We start from the raw sequence: 20772 nt of genomic DNA, 5'->3' as shown, positions 1-20772 counted from the left end.
TAAATGCCTCTAGCAGTTATTGCAAATTAACGAATGCAGTAATGGATATGCACAAGGCTTTCGAATGCATAAATCTGCCTCTGCTCTCATCATGGCGAATGCTTAGAAGCACATTTAGAAGTGGAAAACCACTGAATGAATTGCCCATCACATTAACATGATTTCTGGTATCCAACAGTAGCCGAATAAGAATGCACACCTACTATAACTGGAGGAGGTCTGGCTCTCACAGAGCAGATTTAAATGATCATGTTTTAACCACCAACATGTTGCGAATGTCACAAGATCATCAGCCTCCGCTAAAACATGAGTCCGCTCTCTTTTGTAATGCTGAAGAGTAACTCAGCGTGAGGCTGAGAGTAACAGTGTGGGAGGAGATGTGTGTTAGAAGCGGGAGGGCAGCCCACGGACGTATAATAGATTTATGTGTGCAGCAGACTTTTTTTTCCACCTCATCAGATCAGCTCAAAGTAAGCAGCGCTGCTGTTAATCACTGAATATGAGCTGGTGGAGCCACAGAGGTGTTACCACTGAAGCAATTAGCCGAGCGCTTCACTGCAGGGATTACTCTGTGTCACTTTTATCGCTGTCTGTGGCGTGAGAGCGGACAGAGCTGCTCACGCTGCGACAGCTTTTAAATGAACAGTTGACTCTGCTGACCGAGAGCAGCAGGCTGTGAAGGTGCTTTTATATTTAAACCCTGCATCATCTGTATTCTTTACCAGCTCAGGCTGGATCGAGATTATTTGCTTAACATTTGGAGAAACCCGGCGTAAATGTGCAGGAACTTCATAAAAGAAAAATTCTTAGTCTGTCTTCTTAAAACCTGGCACAAGGTTTAGATTTGAACATCAAGCAGCAACATCCAACCAGCTGATGTATTAAGAAGCACCGTCCACTTAAAGCACTTAACAAATCTAAGACAGGCTCAGATTTTTGCAAGGTGATTTTTTGGAAGGGATCGTTTTGGTTCTTTAGCCTTTTGGTTTAATAAGTGCAGTCGAACTAACATTCACCGAGATATCTGGACTCTTCAAATTTCAACCCAATACTTTTCCCCATACAGAAACTGTCTTCAGCAAACCAGCGGTGAATGAGAGCAGATGATAATGTTGTTCCAGTATTTCATCCATACACTCTTATCCTTATCCAGGTTCGGGTCACAGGGTCAGAGGTCTAAGCACAAGCGCAGATTCCCTCATCCCAGCCTCTTCTTCTACCTCATCTGGTGGGGGGAGGGGGGCTAAGCCAATCCCAAGTAGATCTTGTTAATCTCTTTAGCAAATCCTGGGTTTCCTTCCGGGTCCTCTCCCAGTAGGACATGCCCGAAACACCTCACAAGGAGGCATCCAGGAAGCACCAGTTATTTGCCCGCACAACCTCAATTGACTTCTTTCAAAGTAGAGGAGCAGCGGCTCCATTCCCTCTTGAATGCCCGGCTCCTCACCTCATCTCTAAGGGAGAGTTCAGCCACCCTTCAAACTAAACTCATTTCCCCTGCTTGCATCTGCAACCCCAGTTTTTAGTCATCACCCAGAGCTCATGATGCTAGTGATGGTAGTGATCTCGTTTTAGGAGTCAGAGAATACTGTTTGTTTGTTTGCTTGTTTTTTGTCAAAGTGCAAAGAACTGCACAAAAGCTATAACCATGAATAATTTCAGAGTAAACAAAGCTACAAATCTAGACTTTAAACTGGTCTTTGGATGCCTCCTTTCAGACACATTTCAGTAAGTTCCACTGGAGTGTTATGGATGGTGCTGAGGCTTCACGTACTTGAACAGTAGTGGGCATTTGGAAGTCTTCTTGCTGCTGCAGTTCTAAATGCAGCCTGTGCTTCCCCTGCAGACTCTCGTTGTCTCTCTGTAGTCGACTTAGCTCATCTGCCACCTGCTCCCTGGACTTCAGCAGCACCGCCTGAAACAAACAAGCACAAAGAATAAATCATCTCGTCATGTGTCACTTTTTTTTTTTGGCGCCTCCTGCCATATGAAACCATCAGCCCGTGAACACATGTGAAGAGTGACTCACAGGCCAGTGTCTGCTTTTAGAGCCACCTCCACCCAAATCTCCCTGCAGCGCTAATATTCAGCTAGGTGTAGCTCTATAAATGAATTTATGACGCCAAGACTTCTGCACATCAAAGCCACCAGAAGCAAAAGGGATGCCTCTCATCAGTCGAAGACAAGACTGTTTGCAAAGTCTTTCAAGTTACTTTGATGCCTGTGCTGATGCAGCTTGCAGAGGCACATTCATTATTGAGAATGCTTCTGTTTCAGGTGCTTCCTGCTTTTTCTTTTGGACAATAAGCTCGGAGAAGAAATGTACCTTGCTTAGAAATGCACTTCACATATTGACCCAGATTTTTTTTGCAAAACCTCTGTACATGAGCTGATATGAAGATTCGGACAGATGTATTTAAATTTGTAGAGACGACAACTGATGTTGCATGTTTATTCAAATTTACTTACAAAAAAAAAAAAAAGCAATCTGGGAAAACATCGGGCTGATTTAATTACTTTTCAGGGTTTCCACTTGTGAATATAATGCTTCAATATGTGGATCGGATATGCGTCTGATCCCGACCTAGAAATCATTGACCGTAGGCTAACAGAGCAGAGAGCTAACAGCAACTAGACATCAGTGTGGAGATATTTTACGCCTGCTACACTTTTTCTTTGTATGTTTTTTTAAATTAACTGCAAACTGTGGTCGAAGTGAATCAACGTGAGTGACAGGCTCAGATGAGACAATGCTTTCTCTCACACTCTCATTACGTTCATGTAACACTTGCAGGAAGCTTTTAGAACGCTGACAGTAACATAACATGCTGTCAGCACCTCGCACAATATTTCACTTCACTTTCTTGTGTCTCTTGTCATCTCCGCTCCACACACGGTGCGTTTATGAGGGCAACGAAAGAAGAAACTAACAAGACCGTAATTAACATCCGGATTCAGTTCATTAAAAGATATTATTATACTAAGAAATACCAGTTTGATAAAATGGATTTAGTTATTTGTGAGCAGGGATGCACTGATTCAATTTTATCTGCTGACATGGACTCAGTCTTAATGTTTAAAGCAACACCAGTCTGAGATTCAGCAATTCTTCATAAAATAAAATCAACCATAAATACATCCAAGAATGTAAATTTATTGAGTTGGGTTTTATTAGTGAGAATAAAGTGAAGTAATAAATGACAACGGGCCCAGGATCCATCATAATTCACTGGTTATTGTAAGGTGGGAAATGCAGAGAGACAGTGCTAAGGCTGTTTGTCACTGGTTGGCTGTATTGTCAACAATTAATTCTGTCTTGAGCACAGTTTGGGTGATCATTGTGTGCCAAGGTCTCTAAAATCTGATCGATGCTGTACGAGGAGCAGCGATTCTTGTGAACTGTGGAGGGTCAGATGGATGCTTTGCCACAGTACAAGCTCATTACGCTCGTTACGCTTTGCAGGCATCTAATTTCACCAGGATTCTACACACTGCTGTTATTTACAGTCACACCAGCATCTCAGTTTCCTGCACATCCTCACACACACATGCCGGCACGTGGAGCTGACATAGAGAGCAGAAATTAAATAATGTTAATCAAGACAACGACAACATGTTTGTTGCCTAAGTGTCGTAAAAGCTTCCCAGCAAGCAATACACAGAACCAATATAACCAGAAAGGAAAAAGCATAATTGTTTTGATCTTTTCAGTCTTCTGATCTCACTGTGACCACAATCTGCAGCGTTTTTTTTACTTGACTGCAAACACACAAATAAAAGCTGCTGGTGCAGCGGATGTGAAATACCACCAAACTGTTGCTGCTTGCGGCAAATTGTCACCTATATCTGATCCAACCTTTTGGACGTCACATTGGATGAATATCCAGTAAAAGTCTGCTCTATTGTGACCAAATAACACCTTGAATACATAATATTCATGTGCTGACATTTCTTAATCATTCAGGATTAAACTGGTTATTAAATAAGCAGTCGGGTAGTTAACTGGTTAGTTTAACTGATAAATGTTGTGCCGTACTTCAAAAACACTAATATTTTTGTTTTCAACCATTTTAAATCAAATATTTTGGGGCTTAGCACTGGTTTTGATTGGGCAAATATTGGGCAAATATTGGGCCTTTTTAAGATTCAGTGCTGACTTAACACTCTTAATTTTACTTAGTAATGCAAATAACAGTTTCTTCAGCTGTGCACTTTTGCTGCAGACAGGAGCAACTTTTTGACACTGAAGCAAAAGATCCTTTAGCCACAAGCTCTGTCACATCAGCAAATATTTGTAGTTGGGGAGGAACAGTGAAGTTACTTCTGTAGAGGCAGAAAAATGCAAATCCAATCATTAGTGCCTCTGAGGTGCAATTCAGTCTGGCAACACGTCGAATAAGTGACCGAGAGTCTGTTATCTGAGCATTTATTTGAATATGTGCAGACTTGCCAGAGCTGATATTAAGATCCAGACACAGCCGGCAGGAACAGGCGACACAGCTCACAAATGAATATGCTGCTCACCATCTGTTCCTGTGTGTTCCTCTTAGCGTCACTGAAGGCTTGCTGTAGTGTGCTGAGCAGTGTTTCTGATTCCTGGACTCTCTGCATGAGGCCAGATACCTACAACACACATGCACAAAAAAACCCATCAATAAGACAAAAGCAAGCAGGCCACAGTTACACAGACATGCAACAGTTCTGCACAGGGCACAAATTACTTGAAATAGTGAGATCATAGGTTCAGGAACTAGAACACTAGTTCGAGCTAGCTGTGGGCAGTGCTGCACTAAATTAACTTCTGGTTTGAGAAGTGACAAAATGCATTCACACACTTTGGGTTTTTTTTAAAGTTTGTGGTCAATGTGACATGTTCTGCAACAAGAAAATAATGAGGTTCATGTAGGGGCAAAACAGAAGCAACATGCCGCTCTCAGGTACACTGCAGGATGGCTGCACAAATGCAACCAGAACAAAGAAAAAAAATTATATTTCTCCATTACTTCCTGTGAGAGGACTGCCTTCCCTAAAAACTGCATTTTTTTTAGAAGTAAACCCAATAAAACACCTTCATACTGAAGGCAGACAGTGTATTTTCATGACTCTCTGAAAAGTGCATACGAGTGTGCAGAGAGCATGGCAGCACAGTTTGCTGAACTGATTTGCTGGAGGCCTGAGCTGCACCCTGGGGTGCGCAGAGCAGCAGCGTTAGATAAGAAAGAATCCATTATCACACATCATCTGTGGGCAAGTTAGCAACAACAGTGTGTTTGAGGATATTAACAATGAAGGGCGATCACATCCGCTCCACTCAACACTTAAAAGCTTCCCTTTTCTCATTAGGGCAGAGACAGTTAAGTAATGAAGCAGATTCTGGGAAAGCTTTTCTACATTACCGCTCTCATGTTTTCTTAAAGTGCGAGAACATTTGTCTGAACCAGTGACATCTAGTGATGTGTAAACGTTTTGGAGATACTGGATGCCACATTTCTACATAGCCTAACTGGTAACACGGGTGGAAAATCTCAGTGTAGAAATGAGTTCAGTCAAAGTGTTTTTGAGGCCACAATATGCAGGGGCTGTTATTACTCATTAAGCAGGGATGAAAGTTGGAAAACGTGCCGTGGAAGCTTTGACCCAAACAGATCTCGTTCAGAGTGATGCTGCAGTTTTAAATAAACAAAGGAAATACACTCGATATAACAAGTGTTAAGTCATATCTATCACTTATTTAATTCAAATGTGTGTGAACGCCTCTTTAGATGTATGCAGACATAGTTCGATGCGGAGGCTACCCAATCATGTGATCAGTGATGATTCTCAGGCAGAACAGGGAAAAGGATGAGTTGCTGCTTTAACTGGAGGAGTTTAAGTATCTCCTAGGGTGTTCCTCACAAGTGAGGGAGGGGTGGAGCAGGTAAGCAGCATACTGATCGGTGTAGCAATGATGAAGATGTGTTGTGGTGAAGAGAGAGCAGAATAAAGGCGAAGACGTCAGTTGATTGAGTCAGTTACACCTGTCGCCACAAGCAATGGATACCGAAGGAATCAGATAGTGGATAAGATTCCTCCTACAGGTGGCTGGGCTCTCGCTTACTGAGGGGGGGCAAAAAATGCTAGTAACCACTCGGTAATTAATATATAATCCAACAGCACAAGCCTAAACGCCGGTTACAATGTCGGCCGCTTACGTTGGTTACATCGTAGGCTCTACAAAGACAACCCAGAGTTTGTTTAATATACAGCACCATGAGGCGACTATTAGCAGAAAAAAATTAGTCAATCACTGACCGATCAGTCAAATGAGACAGTAAAGTCAACAAAACTGAAGGTTGAAGGTATTCCTCAGGGCTCAATAGATTCATACCAAACATTTTCCCTATAATTGTAATGTCTGTTAAATTACCCAAGAAAATTATACAGAGAGCAATAAGTGTTAAGAAATGTAATAACATTACAGTGCCAGCCCTGCAAACCACCTGTAAACCACCACCTCAGTGTTGTAAAATCAAAGATGCAGTTGTGGTTCTTCTCATCATCGCACTCACAGGACTGAATAAAGAGGTTAAAAGCTTCAGGCTCACAACTGCTGGCCATGCTGCTGTTGCCCTGGTAACAGATGAGAGAGCTGATGGGACTGGGCATATAGAGATACAGATGTATAAGATTTATTTGGTCAACAGGGGGTCTACAGGTATACAGAAGTTAAATTTAGGACTTTTTAGGATCTTGTACATGAACAGAAAAACACGTATGAAACTGACTTTCTGTGGATCTGTGAATGAATATCAATCAACTACAGTGACAGCAACAGTGAGTATGGGTGCCCTGGATTGAGCAGGTGCACGGTGCTAAACTGTTAAAAACTGTGTTTCACAGTTTCATTGCCGGTTATCTCTCCTCCCGCTGTGGCAAGTCATCCAAACATCAAAGCAGTGCTGATGCAAAGCTGCACCACCTGCACACAGATGGTGCCCATTTTATCACACAGGATGTTAGCACCTTCACATGTATCAACACATTACTGTTCGGAAGTACTAAACTTCCTTTCCACTGAGCCAATGCACTACACCGAGGAAGACGGCCTTAATAATTATACAGTAACAACATTTTTGGTGGTGACACTAAATAATTTGAATAACTAGCTTCAACTAAGGCCACCTGTTGCCTTGTTCACAGTAGACCTTTCATCTTTCTTATAATAATCACCTAAATCAGGGTCACTAGTTTTTAATTACTTCGGCAAGTTCCTGTTTCCAAAAGTTGCTTTCTGAAGATATTATTAACTTATATTAATACGTATTTATTGAGTAGATCCATAATTTTAATTTAATAATTTGCTTTACTTTTTATACATTTTCTTTCTCCCACTATTCTAAATGGTAGCCTGTAAGCTCATAGTAGAACCCTTTGCGCTCACATTGCAGGTTTACTTGTGGTTCCAAGGGTGTTTACCTTATAATACAAAATGTCTAAAAGTGACTGTTGTTGTGATTTGATCCTACTGAATACTTCCTGAGTTGCTCCGGAGGAGATAGCGGGGAAAAGCCAAGAGTAGGAGATAAGAAGATAAACTGTTCCAGCCATTGTTAGCTGAGAAAATGGGTCCTTTTACAGCAAGACGGATGGAGAGCTAACACTGTCAGTGTGTCTGATGTGTTTCATGGAGATGTTGCTAAACTCGCACTTCCTGGACAAACATGTGACTGTACCTGGCTTCAGGGCTTTTTTTGGGTGGACAGCGATGTTAATTTGAGCGATGAAGCAGACGTCATCTAAGTGACTGTGGCTATGGTGAAAGCCTGTGGATAATGAGTGGATCTGACAACCCTCTGCACCACTTACTGCACATGCAGCAGAGCACATAACTCCCTCTTCTCTTTCCCCTCACCCCCCTAGATGGCTACCCCTCCTTGAACGTGCGTCGTGTGATCTTTGAAGTCTCAAAAAGACAAAAAAAACTAAACAAACAGCAGCTACGTGTACGCTGATTGCTGACTGGCTGAAAAGTTGGCTTGAACAGGAAAGAGATTAAAAGTGTCATTCACCACAAAGAGGAAGAAGTGTGGAAAAACCCCACCAATGAGCTCAGACAGAAGGTGCAGTGGGAAGTTTTTGCTAGAAAGAAATTCTTAATCTATTATGATTTAATCTAAAGTTGTGTTTTTGGCACTGCCTCCAGCTGACCTCACACAGCCACCACATGTAGACGTGTTTACAAAGCTCGGCACAGCACCAGTGCCATACTGGGACCATTAAACTGAAGAACTTGCTTGAGCTGTTTTAGATTTTTCTTGAGTATGACAGCTGGGATAGCCTCCAAGACGATGGCTGGATGGAAATCCAATGAAAGTAACGTGTACGTCAGCGGTTAAGGCATGAATATGGACTTCTTTTAAGTAATTCAGCAGCCTTTTATTATGTTTATTTGCAGATGTGGTAAATGTGGAAACTGGCCAAATCTCTGCTCTGTTGGCTTTGTCTGTGAGAAATAATCCGCCAGAGCTCACACCAAATTTAACCAACGAATGAACAAACACAGCTAAAAGCAACTCAAATGAATCCAATTAGACTTCAAACGAATGATTTTTCTACAGTAATTATTCTAATGTCATCAACTCTGACTTGAGTATGACACACTGGAATAAAAAGGGGGTTTAAAGTCTTTAAATCCACACGGACATCAGAACCAAGAGAACTGCTTTGGAATAATAAAGTCACATAGTCCTGACCTTAGCAGCGGTTTCCTCGTTTCCTGCTTTAACTGAATCTTCCAAATTCTGCTTCTCAGTCATCGTCCTCTCCAGCTGATCGTTGGCCTGACGTAGCATCACCTGCAGCTTCTTCACCTGTAGGACAGTAAGAATGGAGAACCCCTCTGATGAACATTGCAAGTCAAACCTTAAATATCTGCTTGATGTGATTAAAAAGCAATGGCATGAAAAAGAAAAGCCCGAACCTGATCTCTTGTCTCAGCCTCCTGTCCTTGGATGGCCTGAAGCTGCTTCTCATAGTTTGAGCACATGTCGCACCTTCGTCCGAGCTTCCTGCCAGCATTTTTCAACTGGCGACAGATAAACAAGAAACCCATGTGATAAAAAAAACTACTTAACAATACTCAATAACGATGCTCAGCTCTAGGATGTAACAAATTTAGACTTTGTTATGACTGAAAACATGAAAAAATGAGTCTTGCAGATTTCACAGAGGCGACGCGCTAAGTGGAGAAGGCTGATCTCCTGATATCAGTCAGGATGCTTCAGTCGGAAGCTGTTTTTAGCTACTCCCTTATTCACGAGGGGTCGCTTCACGGCAGGTAGCTCTCATGTATGACTTGGCAGATTTTTACACCACATGGCTTTCAACGCCCAAAGGGATCTGCCACGGATCTTTCACTCGCTAGGCGACTGTGTAAACGACTGCACTACAGAGCCACAACAGACTAAAAAACGTAATTAAGATTAGTGCTGTCAGCGTTAATCTCGTTAAAATGACGTTAACACCATAACCGCATTAACGCGGCAAATCTCCGTTAACAAGTTAACGTGTTAGCGCGGTTAGCTCGTTAACGCTGTCCAGCCCCACACACGGGGCGATCCACGTTAACTCGCTAACAGAGATTTGCCGCGTTAATGCAGTTATGGCGTTAACGTCATTTTAACGAGATTAACGCTGACAGCACTAATTAAGATCATTAAAAACATAAAGCAGGTGAGGTGGCCACACTAGTCATCTTATATTCGCTGTTCTTGTTTTATTACTACATTTAATCAGCCATGTTCATGGTGTTCAGCGTTTATTATATTACATTATCACCATCATTTTACTTCTACTGTATTTTAATTAGATTTTAAATTACTGAAATGTTTGTTTTGTCATATTTTATTAAATTCTATTTCTATTCTGTGTATTTAAGCTTTTTTTGGAGACTGTGCTGAATTATCGACCTTTTTAAGCTTTCCCAAATTTGGGGAAAATTTGAAGAACAAGGAGAAAAATGTGTTTTCTTTTCTCAATGCTGGGAATTAAAAAGAGAAAAAGAAATTGCACTACAACGTGCATATGCTGCTCTGATGTCGAGGTACAAAGAACTAGTCAGGAAGTAAAGATCTTAAAGCGAAGTAAAAACCTTATGCGCTGTAAAAATGTTACGTCCAGTCATAACCATTAAACTCTTTGAACAACCTTTGACCCCTGCAGCGTTCAGACCATTAAAGCTGTTGTAAAGCCTCGGTGAAGCACCTCTTGCTGTAGCAGGTTCCACTCGCTGTCACTGACGAGCCGGTAGCCGCCAGGCGGTAAGTAAGCGGTGTCTGGGGCGTGAGAGATGCTGGACAGCAGCGACGCCGTCTCCTCCTGCTCCGGGGTCATGGCTTTGATCGCCTTCTCCTGGTCTTTAGTCAGCAGGAAGTGACTTGTCGGCAGCTTGATTGAGCTGATTGACGCAGTCTCTCCAAAACTACTGTCTGTCACCCCGCTGTCGGCCCCAACCAAGGGCCCAAAGTCCGACTCGTCTAAGTGGCCTGCTGATTTGGCCTTGTGGTTCTGGCCGCCGAGACCCTGCTGGGCGGACAGCGAGGAACCGAGGCTGTCTGTGGACTGAACTCGCCGCAGGTTGTCCTTGTAAGGGTCCATGGGGCTGCTCGTCACCACATCAGTGTCTAAGGAGTGCATAGAGCCGTGGGCGCTGTGGTTCACATGGGGCTGGAGGAAAAAGCGGAAAAAGGCATCCTCAGGAAAATCTTTTCAGGAATTTTTTTTTATAGTATCAGATTTATTTAATAAGTGGGTATGAAGCTGGGCAGACAATATTTTTTCATTCATCTTTTAAATATATAATTTTCAGTAACACTTGCCAGAGTGTTCACACTTCTACTGTAAAGCCAGTGGTTAATGTGTTAGTCTCCCTCGCATGCATATAAAGCTATAATCGTTTTTCTTCTGTAGCTTTTTGCCGTTTTGCTGCTCATTAATTATTCACTTTTTAAGGGGGTGAGGGTTTGGTTTTGTTGGTTTCGTTTCCCAATGCAAGATGAAGTGAGAAACCTGATGATCAGTGGTGTGATCTTCCTCTTTTGTTTGTTTTTGCCAGCGTTTCCTGTTCCAAAATTTGTGTTCGGCTTTACAAGTTAAAAATAAACCAAAAAAAATGAAGTTCCTTGAACGGCAGCAACGTGGCATTTCACATGCTGAGCAGTTTGGGAAGTAAATAAATAATCATGTTGGAAAAACTTGAGACTATTGACAACATCATGATTTTAAAGTCTGATTTTTGAGCAGCCTTACAACACGGACCAGTCAACTGGCACTTTATCCACCGACAGCTCCAACAATATAAAGACGGCTAAGATGCTGTTTTTTATCCTGATTTTGTCCTGATCCTGCAGCAAAGTTAATAACATTTTCTTCAAGATCAGCCAGGCTGCAATGTGTAAAACGTTATTAATGCGAAGACAAGTTTCCCGACAATCTGACAGGTCTTTGGAAAACGAGCTCAAGCTGCTCAAACTTTAAACAGCGATCATAAATTTCTGACATTCAACAGATTCTCTCCAAAAGCAGATCAACTATTTATCACAACTCTCGAAAACTGCAAAACGAAATCCAAATTCAAACTTGTTCCAGTGTCTGCACAGCTGATGTAGCTCAAAGCCATAAAACCATGACATCGTTACAACAAGACTTACAGCATGTCTCAGTAAACATGTTTTTCAGAAACGGGGATGACTGAAATCGTGCAATCAGATCAAATATTTACACTGAGATTACACTGAATCATAAAAGTATATTTCTCAGAAGAGATTGTTGCTATTTTTCCCCAATTTAGGACCGATAGAGACGCAACACATAACCAGGAACTTGAATGTGAAGATGGCTCAAAGTGAATATAATACAAACTAATCCGATTACAGACTGCTCAGTGGAGACGTATCAGATTACTCTCTGCTCTTACCTCCTCGACGCTCAGGCCGAGGAATAAGTCCTCCAAAGGCTCGGTGTTGTCTCCTCCGTCGTCCTCCTGCAGGTCCTTCACTTGACTCAGGCGCTCCTTTTCGTCATCCTCCTTGGATGGAGACACAAAATGTTTGGTCACATTTTTTTTTTACACTGATTACATTCCCACTCAGTGGACACTTAAATAGATACTCCTTTAAAATCTTAGATTCTACCTTAATAAATAAAATAATACTGAGTTTTACTGACATCATTATCACATTTTATTGTTATAAGAATATATTTGTTCCCCTAGCACAGTCCTAAATCCTATTCTGTACTACACATGACCACCACAGCCCGGTACGCAGCTTCGTCTTTTATGTGGTGCCAAAAGCAGCTCAGTTTTACCAAAGTGTGGACTCGACTACCTCTTTGTCAACAACATGGTGCCGTGATGGCGCACAACCACTTCTGCTTTTGTGCATCATGGTGGACAGAATCTGAGACACCATGGTGAATTTGTTCCTACGGCAACTCGCAACAGTGTTGGCTCAGCAGCTTTGTGGCGTCCTGCCTGTGTCATGTTTTTGGCACCAAAGCCATTTTTCTAGTTGAAACACATGCAACTGGTTCTAGGTCTATCTGTACTTTTCCTGCTTTAGTGAAAAAGGGCTATTAATGACCTCTTTGATGTCCTGTGGGATCTGGCACAGAGTGAGGTGAGACATTTAACAGATACTTGATTTTAAACGTGGAAGCTGCAAGTAGGAGCCAGCTCCTGACGAAGAGCATCCTCAAACCTTACAGTTGTTTTTGGGATTACTCCACCTAACATCAGCATCCACCCAAACTGCCCTAAACTATTAAAGAGGGACTGTTATGAATGATCACTCCCAGCTCCATGTTTTAATTACTGGAGTAGCTTTGCATGATGTAGTACTGGTACTTGGTGCAGACGCTCAGTTTATCTTCTCTCTGAAACAAACTGCCTGAAACTGAGTGTTTAGAGCAATCTGAGCCTCATTATTTGAAATGTTGGCCATGCTTAACATCAGCATGCAGATTTATAACTGTATATATTTAACAGAAAATAAGGAAACGCATAAAAGATCTCCTTTAAAAGGTCGTGATTTTGGCTTTTTTTAGTCCTCTGAGCCACAGTTTGTGAACACTCTTGTTCTTGGCAACTTTTTCTGGCCTGGTTGGCCTTTCCCCACTTCCACAGCAGATAAACCCAATAATTTTATTAACTCTAACCACTGCAGAGACGATTACGCTTCCCAAGTGGAAAGCCAAGCCTCTTTAAACTATCTGCAGAGCTGACACTGTTGTTAGGTTATGTTATGTACCTGGTCTTTCTTCTTCATCTCCTCCACCTGGCGGAGCTGTTCTGATGACAGCACGCTCTCGATCCTCTGCATGTCCCTCATAAGGAGGCGGTGAGACTCCAGGAACTGGTCGTTGGCTCGCTGCCATGTGTGCTTCAGCTGGTTGTGCTGCTGCCGCTCCAACTCCAGCTTGTGACAGACTGAGGTCATAAACAGCAGAGAGAAAGGCGAAAGACAAAGTTGGAGCTGCAGACTAAACATGAACACAATGCACACACACACGTCCTCCACGGAGTCTGCAGCTATAAAGAAGTCATATATGAGACATTTAAAACCCTTTTACTGGCATTTTAAATCAAATTTAAAACCAAATTTGCAATGGAAATGCAAACTGGCATCAGTTCAAAATGAACACAATGGTAAAAGGAGCTTGTGAACGTTTATTAATGTGAAAAGCAAACAAAGGAACACCTTTAAGCTACAACACAGTTTGCTCTGCAAGTATTTCCAAGCACCAGCTTTAACCAGAGAGAGTAATCATAACTCTCAAGCAACAACAACGAGTAGCCTGGCTAGAAAAGCTTTCCCCTTCATCTTGTTCAGGGTTTCCATCGTTGTACTGCAAGCACTAAATCAGGGTTGTCTAACAAGCAGTCCAGGGGCCAGAACCGGCCTATGAGAGGATCAGAGTTGGCCTTCCAGCTGGATGGCCTTGCTAAGCGTGAAAGTTGCAGTGAAGTTATGAATAAGATAAATTATTGGAGTCATCCAAAAACTCTGCATGGGAAGGTTTTCCACTTTTCCACTCCATCTCTCAGTTGTAATGTGCACACACTTAGAGCAGAGTCATTGAATGTGGAAAAGCTGAGATATATTACTGTGGTTTATTTTATTTTTCAAGTGACATCTCAGGCTATTTATCATTTTTTATAAAGTGGATGACTCATGAACATTTCTGAATATTGTTCTTTACGGTAAAAGGAGGAAAAATTAAGAGGGTGGTTTTGTCACCTCTGTCATCAACTGACCGCTCGCTGAGTATGAGCACTGGGGAAGTTTGTATTTTTTAGACATAGCATAACAACTCATATTCACTTGCCACTTCATTAGGTACACTTGTTCAACTGTTTGTTAATGAAAATATCTAATCAGCCAATCACTCTGTAGTAATTAAATGCATGTAGGCATGCGGACATGGTCAAGATGATCAGCTGCAGTTGAAGCCGAGCATCAGAATAAGGAAGGAAGCTGGCTTAAGTGACTCTGAACCAGATGGGCTGCTCTGAGTACCTGATAAACTGCTGATCTGCTGGGATTTTACCACACAACCATCTTTAGGTTGAAAGAAAATTGTGCAGAAAACAGAGAATATCCAGTGAGTGGTAGTCCTCAGGGCAAAAATACAGGAGAAAAACCAAACAAAAAACAGATTGCTTCAAGTTGGTAGGAAGGCAACAGTAACTCAAATAACCACTTGTTACAACCAAGGTATGCAGAAATGCATCTCTGAATGCACAATAAACCTGGAGCCTCGAAGCAGATGGTCTACAGCAGCAGAAGACGCCACTGCGTGCCTCTCCGAGGAAAGTGAGGCTAAAATTCACATGCCTCACCAAAATTGGACCATAGAAGACGGGAGAATGTTGGCTGGTCTGTTGAGACTCGATTTCTGCTGTTCACTGTACTCAAATGAGCTCCACAGTCACCAGCTTTCAATCCAACAGAGCATCTTTGGGATGTGGTGGAATGAGCAATTACCATCTTGGATGTGCAGCAGCTTTGTGATGCTATCATGTCGATATGGACTGAAATCTCTCAGGAGTGTTTCCAACACTGTGTTGTTCTCTGCCACCAAGAATTAAGGCAGTTCTGAAGACAAAAGGGCGTCCAACCCAGAAATAACAAGATGTTCCTAATGAAGTGTCCAGTGAGTGTAGGTTATTAGGCTACTGCTACTGTTTTACATATATAAAAACACACTGACAGAGACAGTCCACTATTATTTTCACCAGTTAAACTTCATGAACTTTTTTTAATGTTACCTTTAAGTTGTCCTGCTGATATGTCCAGACCTGCACATCTAATTACAGCAGACTAAATCATTCAGCACTGTTTTTGAGAGAGGTTAATTGTGATTCGGTGCTTTGCTGCTGGAGTTTAGCTCGTTTCCAGAAAAGCACATTTGTCTTAACGATGCAGTCGCGACTAAAGCAGCACTGTGTGCAGAAAAATAGGCATGAAAAAAAAATAAACACCTTTCCAAACTTGATCTAAAATACTTAACTATTTTTTAAAGCCTTTTATTATTAAATGTCTTTTCAGAACATTTTAATGACCGGGGGCCACCCTGCCTTTAGCAAGACAAGGAAATTACCATCATGAAGCTCCTTCCGTAGTTTCTCCGCATCCTCCTGCAGGACGGACTTCTGCGTGTTCAGCACAGCGACATACATCTCCAGGTCCGTACGACACGACTTCTCAGCCTCCAGAACGTGATTGAGCTCCTTGACCTGTGAAAGACAATGAGAAAAATCATTTATACAATTGTCAGCACATAAAAAAAATCCTGGAATATAAACAGGAGCTGAGAGTCTAATAATGTAAGGTTACAACAATTTTAGCTGAACACCAAAACTTCACTACTTAAAGTGATTTATCAAGAAACTGTGCCTCATTTTTATTTGTTTTAACCCTTTGTTATATTTTATTCATGATTATGTTTCTTCATTAATCTGTAGGTTCATTTATGTAATCTTCTCTGTAATGCACTCTGAATTACCAAATTGAAATAAATGTGAATTTACTCAGCTCCATGATGACTGTCTGTTTTGTGAGAACAAATTCAAATCTACAAACTGAAGCTTCGCTGTTGTCAGCGGACATATCCAGCAGAAATGGAGCTTCATTTCTTCAACTGGGTGAGAAACGTGTTGGTTTTTCAGCATTCTCACCCCGTTTCAAACACTTTCAAAAGCTATAGGGATTTTTCTTTTTCTTTTTGTCCTGAATCAGTAACTTCTGTTCCCTGAATCTCTGCGACAGATGTGAGAAGAGTAAAGCTAGGATGACCCACAGAGACACAACAGCTGCATCACTGGGCGATAAACTGGGCTCAAATAAACTGGAATTACATCGTCCACCATAAGAAGCTGAAATACTCCATAGACTCAGTGGAAACTGCAGAGCCAGTGAAAAGTAAGAGTACAGTAGTCATACAGTAACCACAGCCAAGCCTGTGTATGAAAATTTCAACTGTCAGTTGTTTTTTTTAAAATGTTTTTTTTCACACCTTTGACTGCTGAGTACTTATTACAGGTGCTGTACAATTTCATTTCTCTTTTTGCTAGTGCTGAAATAAAAATCTCACTTTCTATGTGAGCGCAAATTAGGGACACTCCAAGGTAACGTATTTAGCCATTAAAACGAAAGAAAAAACCAATCAAAATCAATCAGTCTGAAAACACTGAGAAAAGACGAGGTCAAACATCGCCATCATAAATATTAGCCATTAAGACAACTAATCAAAAACGTCACTAATCAAACAGTATTTTAAATGTCGCTGAAATTTGCTGTGCCATGTATACGATAGCACACACGCACACAGTCCATTACTGTATTTTATATAAAAACTGTATAATAGTTTGGCCTAGGCTAGTCAACATTAGCAGTGCTAGCAGCAGCAGTAGCTTTCCTTCCTTGTTTATTAGCGTCCACACGTCTGTGCTGAGACTGGTTATGCATCATTCTGGTCGAGCAGTTACAGCTGACATACACCCACTCACGACCTGCATCACTTTACTGCAGCACCGCCCTGATTTGCACAGCTGTCTTTCACATCTCATGTTTAAAGTATGAATGATTCTTTTAACCGCAGACTATTTCTATTGCCGACTAGTGAGAGCAAAAACGCTCAGTCGATTAATCAACCAGCCAATACTGAAAATACTGAAGAACACCCTCAATACTGAATACTGAAGATAAACTGGTTTAAAAACCAAACTGTGCTTATGACATAATGAGCCCTTTAAAATTAAATTCACTTACAGAGTGCTTAACAAGATGTCCAGCTACGCACATGCAGAGTTTACTTAAAGCGACAATTCTCTGTTATCTTAACAACCCAAAGTCTGTGCTTTTTTTCCCCAAACTTATTTAAAAATTATTTCACAGCTTAAAAATAAACGGTTATTAATGTCTTTATTACAATCTTTGCGATTCTCCGCCTCATGGGAGACTGAAACCTATTTTTAAAAAACCCCAAAAACCAAACCAAAACACAAAAGCACTGATTTCTTGCTGACTAACCTTCGAGGCCTCCAACTCCTTCACCTTCTCCTCGGCTGTGGCCAGTTTGGCCTTCAGGGCTGCGATCTCGTGCTCCATGGGCATCACTACTGAACGCAGCTTCTCTGCATCCTCCTGGGCCTTCAAAATAATTTGCATAAGATAATTATAAATGCGCACACAAGGAAACATCTGGAAACATTTTTCCTCTAACCAGCAGATCTTTAGTTAGATCTGTATTCTTCTTCAGTATTAAAGATAAAAATAGAACTGATATATGATAAAAAAAGAACCAGAGATGGAGTTGAGAGGCTGGATGATTAATTTTTTTAAGGTGTTTTTTGTTGTTATTTTGATAAATTTTTGTTCAATTTGGTAAATCATGAACCTGAAAGTCATCAAAGCATCTCCTAAAAAGAGCTGCCAGTTGGTACTAATTCCTCGTTCACAGAACAAGTCAGTAAATGACAAACCAGCCAACTTTAAAACGTGCACTTTCCCACTCTGGTCTTCTAATGGCATATGTTTTTATTAAGCTTTTTATTTAACCAGGATAATTAGAGTCTGGAGATTAAAAATCTGTTTCCTGAGACTGTCCTGGCACAGACAGTACAATCCACAGCAGTTTCACAGACACTTAACACACACGAACAAAACACAATACACAAAACAATATAGAAAAAATACCCAATGAACAAGAAATACAAAGTACAATACCTAAATTCATGAACTTCAATGGAATTAAAGCCTAAAACATCAGCTTATTTGTATCAAGCTTAGGGATGGGTATCGAAACCTGGTTCTTGTTGAGAACCGGTTCCCACTGTTTCAATTCCTTGGAATTGTTTGCCATTTTTGCAAACGATTCCCTTATCGATTCCAGTCGCCCCGAATGATGTCACCACGTTGCGGAGCGTCGGAGCGTACCTGGCAGGAAACGCTCAAAAGTTTGGTTATACTTTACGAGAACGGATGACAACAGGGCAACTTGCAATACTTGCAAAGTAGATATTTCATTTAAGGGAGGAAACACTACGAATATGCAAAAGCATTTGCTCACAAAACACGCGATAACCTTAAATGAATGTCATGTTTTTAATTCCGCTCCGGACTCGTGAATCTCAACCCAGCAGCAGCGGTAACGTTTGCACGTCCTCTCCCGTTAATACGGCAGGTAAATAATCAACTAACAGTGCATATTATGTTAGCGCGATCTGCCTTATTACAAAACCTGCCATTACTGTGTGCTGCATTTAGGTGACCATGATGAGAGAGACAGAGTCTGGCTGGCAGTTCTTGCTGCAGTCTACCGGTAGCGTCTCCTTTCAGGCCAGGATAGACGAATGTCACCAAGCAGTGACTAAGTTTGTGGTCAAAGGCTTGCACCCATTTGCCACAGCAGATGCCCCCGATTTTTGGTAAGTGAATGTGTTTAATTGTAGGCAGGGACATTACTGGATATTCTTGTGTAATTGCTACAGAATAATTTATGTTATACTTTGTTATTGCTACAGAAGAATATTTATTTCATTATTTTATTATTTTACATTTACAATTTTTTTTCCTGGGGACCCTGTGACACCCCATTGAAGAGCTGTAGGCTGTGGATCTCTTAAGATCTCACTGTTGGGTTTGTAAGGCCACGTTACTCCTAAATTTCTATCTTGTTCAAAGAGAAGATATAAAACAAAGTTCTAAGCTAATCGACCTTAGTGTTCTCCTTTTTTAAAAAGAATCGAATCGTTAAACAGAATCGAAAATGGAATCAGAATCGTGAAAATCTTATCAATACCCATCCCTAATCAAGCTAAAGAACACAGTAATATTTTAGGAAAACATACCCACCTCCAGGTCATTTAAAATTAGCTTTAATTTGTTCGAATAGATCAGCTCTTTGAGTTTTAGTTATTTTCAGCTCCTCAGCTTTTAGACATTTAAGGGCTCGAAGCAGATGTGTTCATAATCTGATTAATAATCTGATCCAACCAGATGATCAATAATTCAAAAATTGCATGTTCCTGCAATCATGAGCTCCTCAGATGATCACGACTCCCCAGTCGGGATGTTATTCCTCTGAAGTCACAAAGTTTTGTGGGATAATTAGGACATTAAAATATATGTTATCATATTTGTAATGTTCAAAAAAAGATTTTACACATTCATCTGCACCGTTAACCAAAACCTTGTAACAATAAAGGAAGAATTATTGCCGACTCTTCACCTCATTGACTGAACTTACATCACTAGGAGATATTTATCAGATTTCACAGTTTCCTCTGCAGCTACAAATGGCTTAATAAAACTTCTCCTTACTTTAAATCACAACAGCAGCACAGATCTTGAGAGCTGTTTGTAAAAATGTATCCCTGTCTTAATTAAGATGTCTCTTAGAACGTGGGTGAGGGAGCGGGCCAGCAGTCCTCGCTCCATTTTTACTAAGCACGGGCAGATCTTTAAGACAGCCAGTCAAAACTGCAGCATGTGAAAATAAACCCTCTTGTACTGTTACCGTTTGGATGAATTTTTCTTCCTGGCAATGAAACACAGTTAAAAATGCATCTGACAACAAATGACACACAGTCCCAGCCATGAGCAGTGTGAAACTTGGAATCGGCCTGCAAGACTCAGTATTGCTTAAGACACAGGAAGGAGTCCAGCTGGCCGGAGCATCTGGAACATTGGGTTCTGTTCTCTGGTATCCATCTTGTATTTTTTTTAAATTTATTTTTGGGAAGGAAACTTGAGAGGAAGCAAACAAACTTAAGAAACAGAAAGTTAAGATTCCATATTAGCAGAAAATAACAGCTCTCTATTTAAGGGAGTAGACAAAACTTTGAAAAATGCACGTAGCAGACATACTTTCTTCATTTCATCCTCCAGGTTCTCCTCCTCCTGACCCTCGGAGAGCCGGCGCCTCAGCTCGCCCAGCTCCCTCTCCACCGCCTCGCGATACTGGTTCCACTGGGCACGCTCTTGCTCCAGGCGTTGGTGGAACTGGACCTCATACTCACACACCGTGTCTGCACGGGGAGAGGAGAGGAAGCAGGCGATGAAACCGAACAACAGCACATCCATATCGAGTCATGCAGTCAAGCGTGAATACATAAAAACAGGAACAACATTTTTGATATAGGTGGGGGATCATTTTCATTTCAAAATGTTTTTGTGATGGTTATTCATGATAAACAAATAGACAAAAGATTTTTAGGGTTGCATTTATTTT

At 41.2% G+C, this 20772-nt stretch overlaps 1 protein-coding gene across 2 annotated transcripts in view; it reads right to left on the bottom strand.

Moving 5' to 3' along the window:
- The window catches only part of rabep1 (rabaptin, RAB GTPase binding effector protein 1), a 48429-nt gene that overhangs the window by 15196 nt on the left and 12461 nt on the right, over window positions 1-20772 (bottom strand). For both annotated transcript variants that reach the window (XM_005458256.4, XM_003453448.5), the window contains exons 4-13: window positions 20409-20569; window positions 17571-17690; window positions 15640-15775; window positions 13287-13465; window positions 11954-12064; window positions 10243-10704; window positions 8960-9064; window positions 8733-8849; window positions 4525-4623; window positions 1775-1915 (exon numbers count right to left, since the gene is read on the bottom strand). In XM_005458256.4, coding sequence (XP_005458313.1) covers window positions 1775-1915; window positions 4525-4623; window positions 8733-8849; window positions 8960-9064; window positions 10243-10704; window positions 11954-12064; window positions 13287-13465; window positions 15640-15775; window positions 17571-17690; window positions 20409-20569 — 1631 coding nt within the window. The remainder of the gene's footprint in view (window positions 1-1774; window positions 1916-4524; window positions 4624-8732; window positions 8850-8959; window positions 9065-10242; window positions 10705-11953; window positions 12065-13286; window positions 13466-15639; window positions 15776-17570; window positions 17691-20408; window positions 20570-20772) is intronic.

Source organism: Oreochromis niloticus, linkage group LG10 (genome assembly GCF_001858045.2).
Source record: "Oreochromis niloticus isolate F11D_XX linkage group LG10, O_niloticus_UMD_NMBU, whole genome shotgun sequence".
Classification (NCBI taxonomy): domain Eukaryota; kingdom Metazoa; phylum Chordata; class Actinopteri; order Cichliformes; family Cichlidae; genus Oreochromis; species Oreochromis niloticus.
This window is presented reverse-complemented; position numbering and strand designations above follow the sequence as displayed.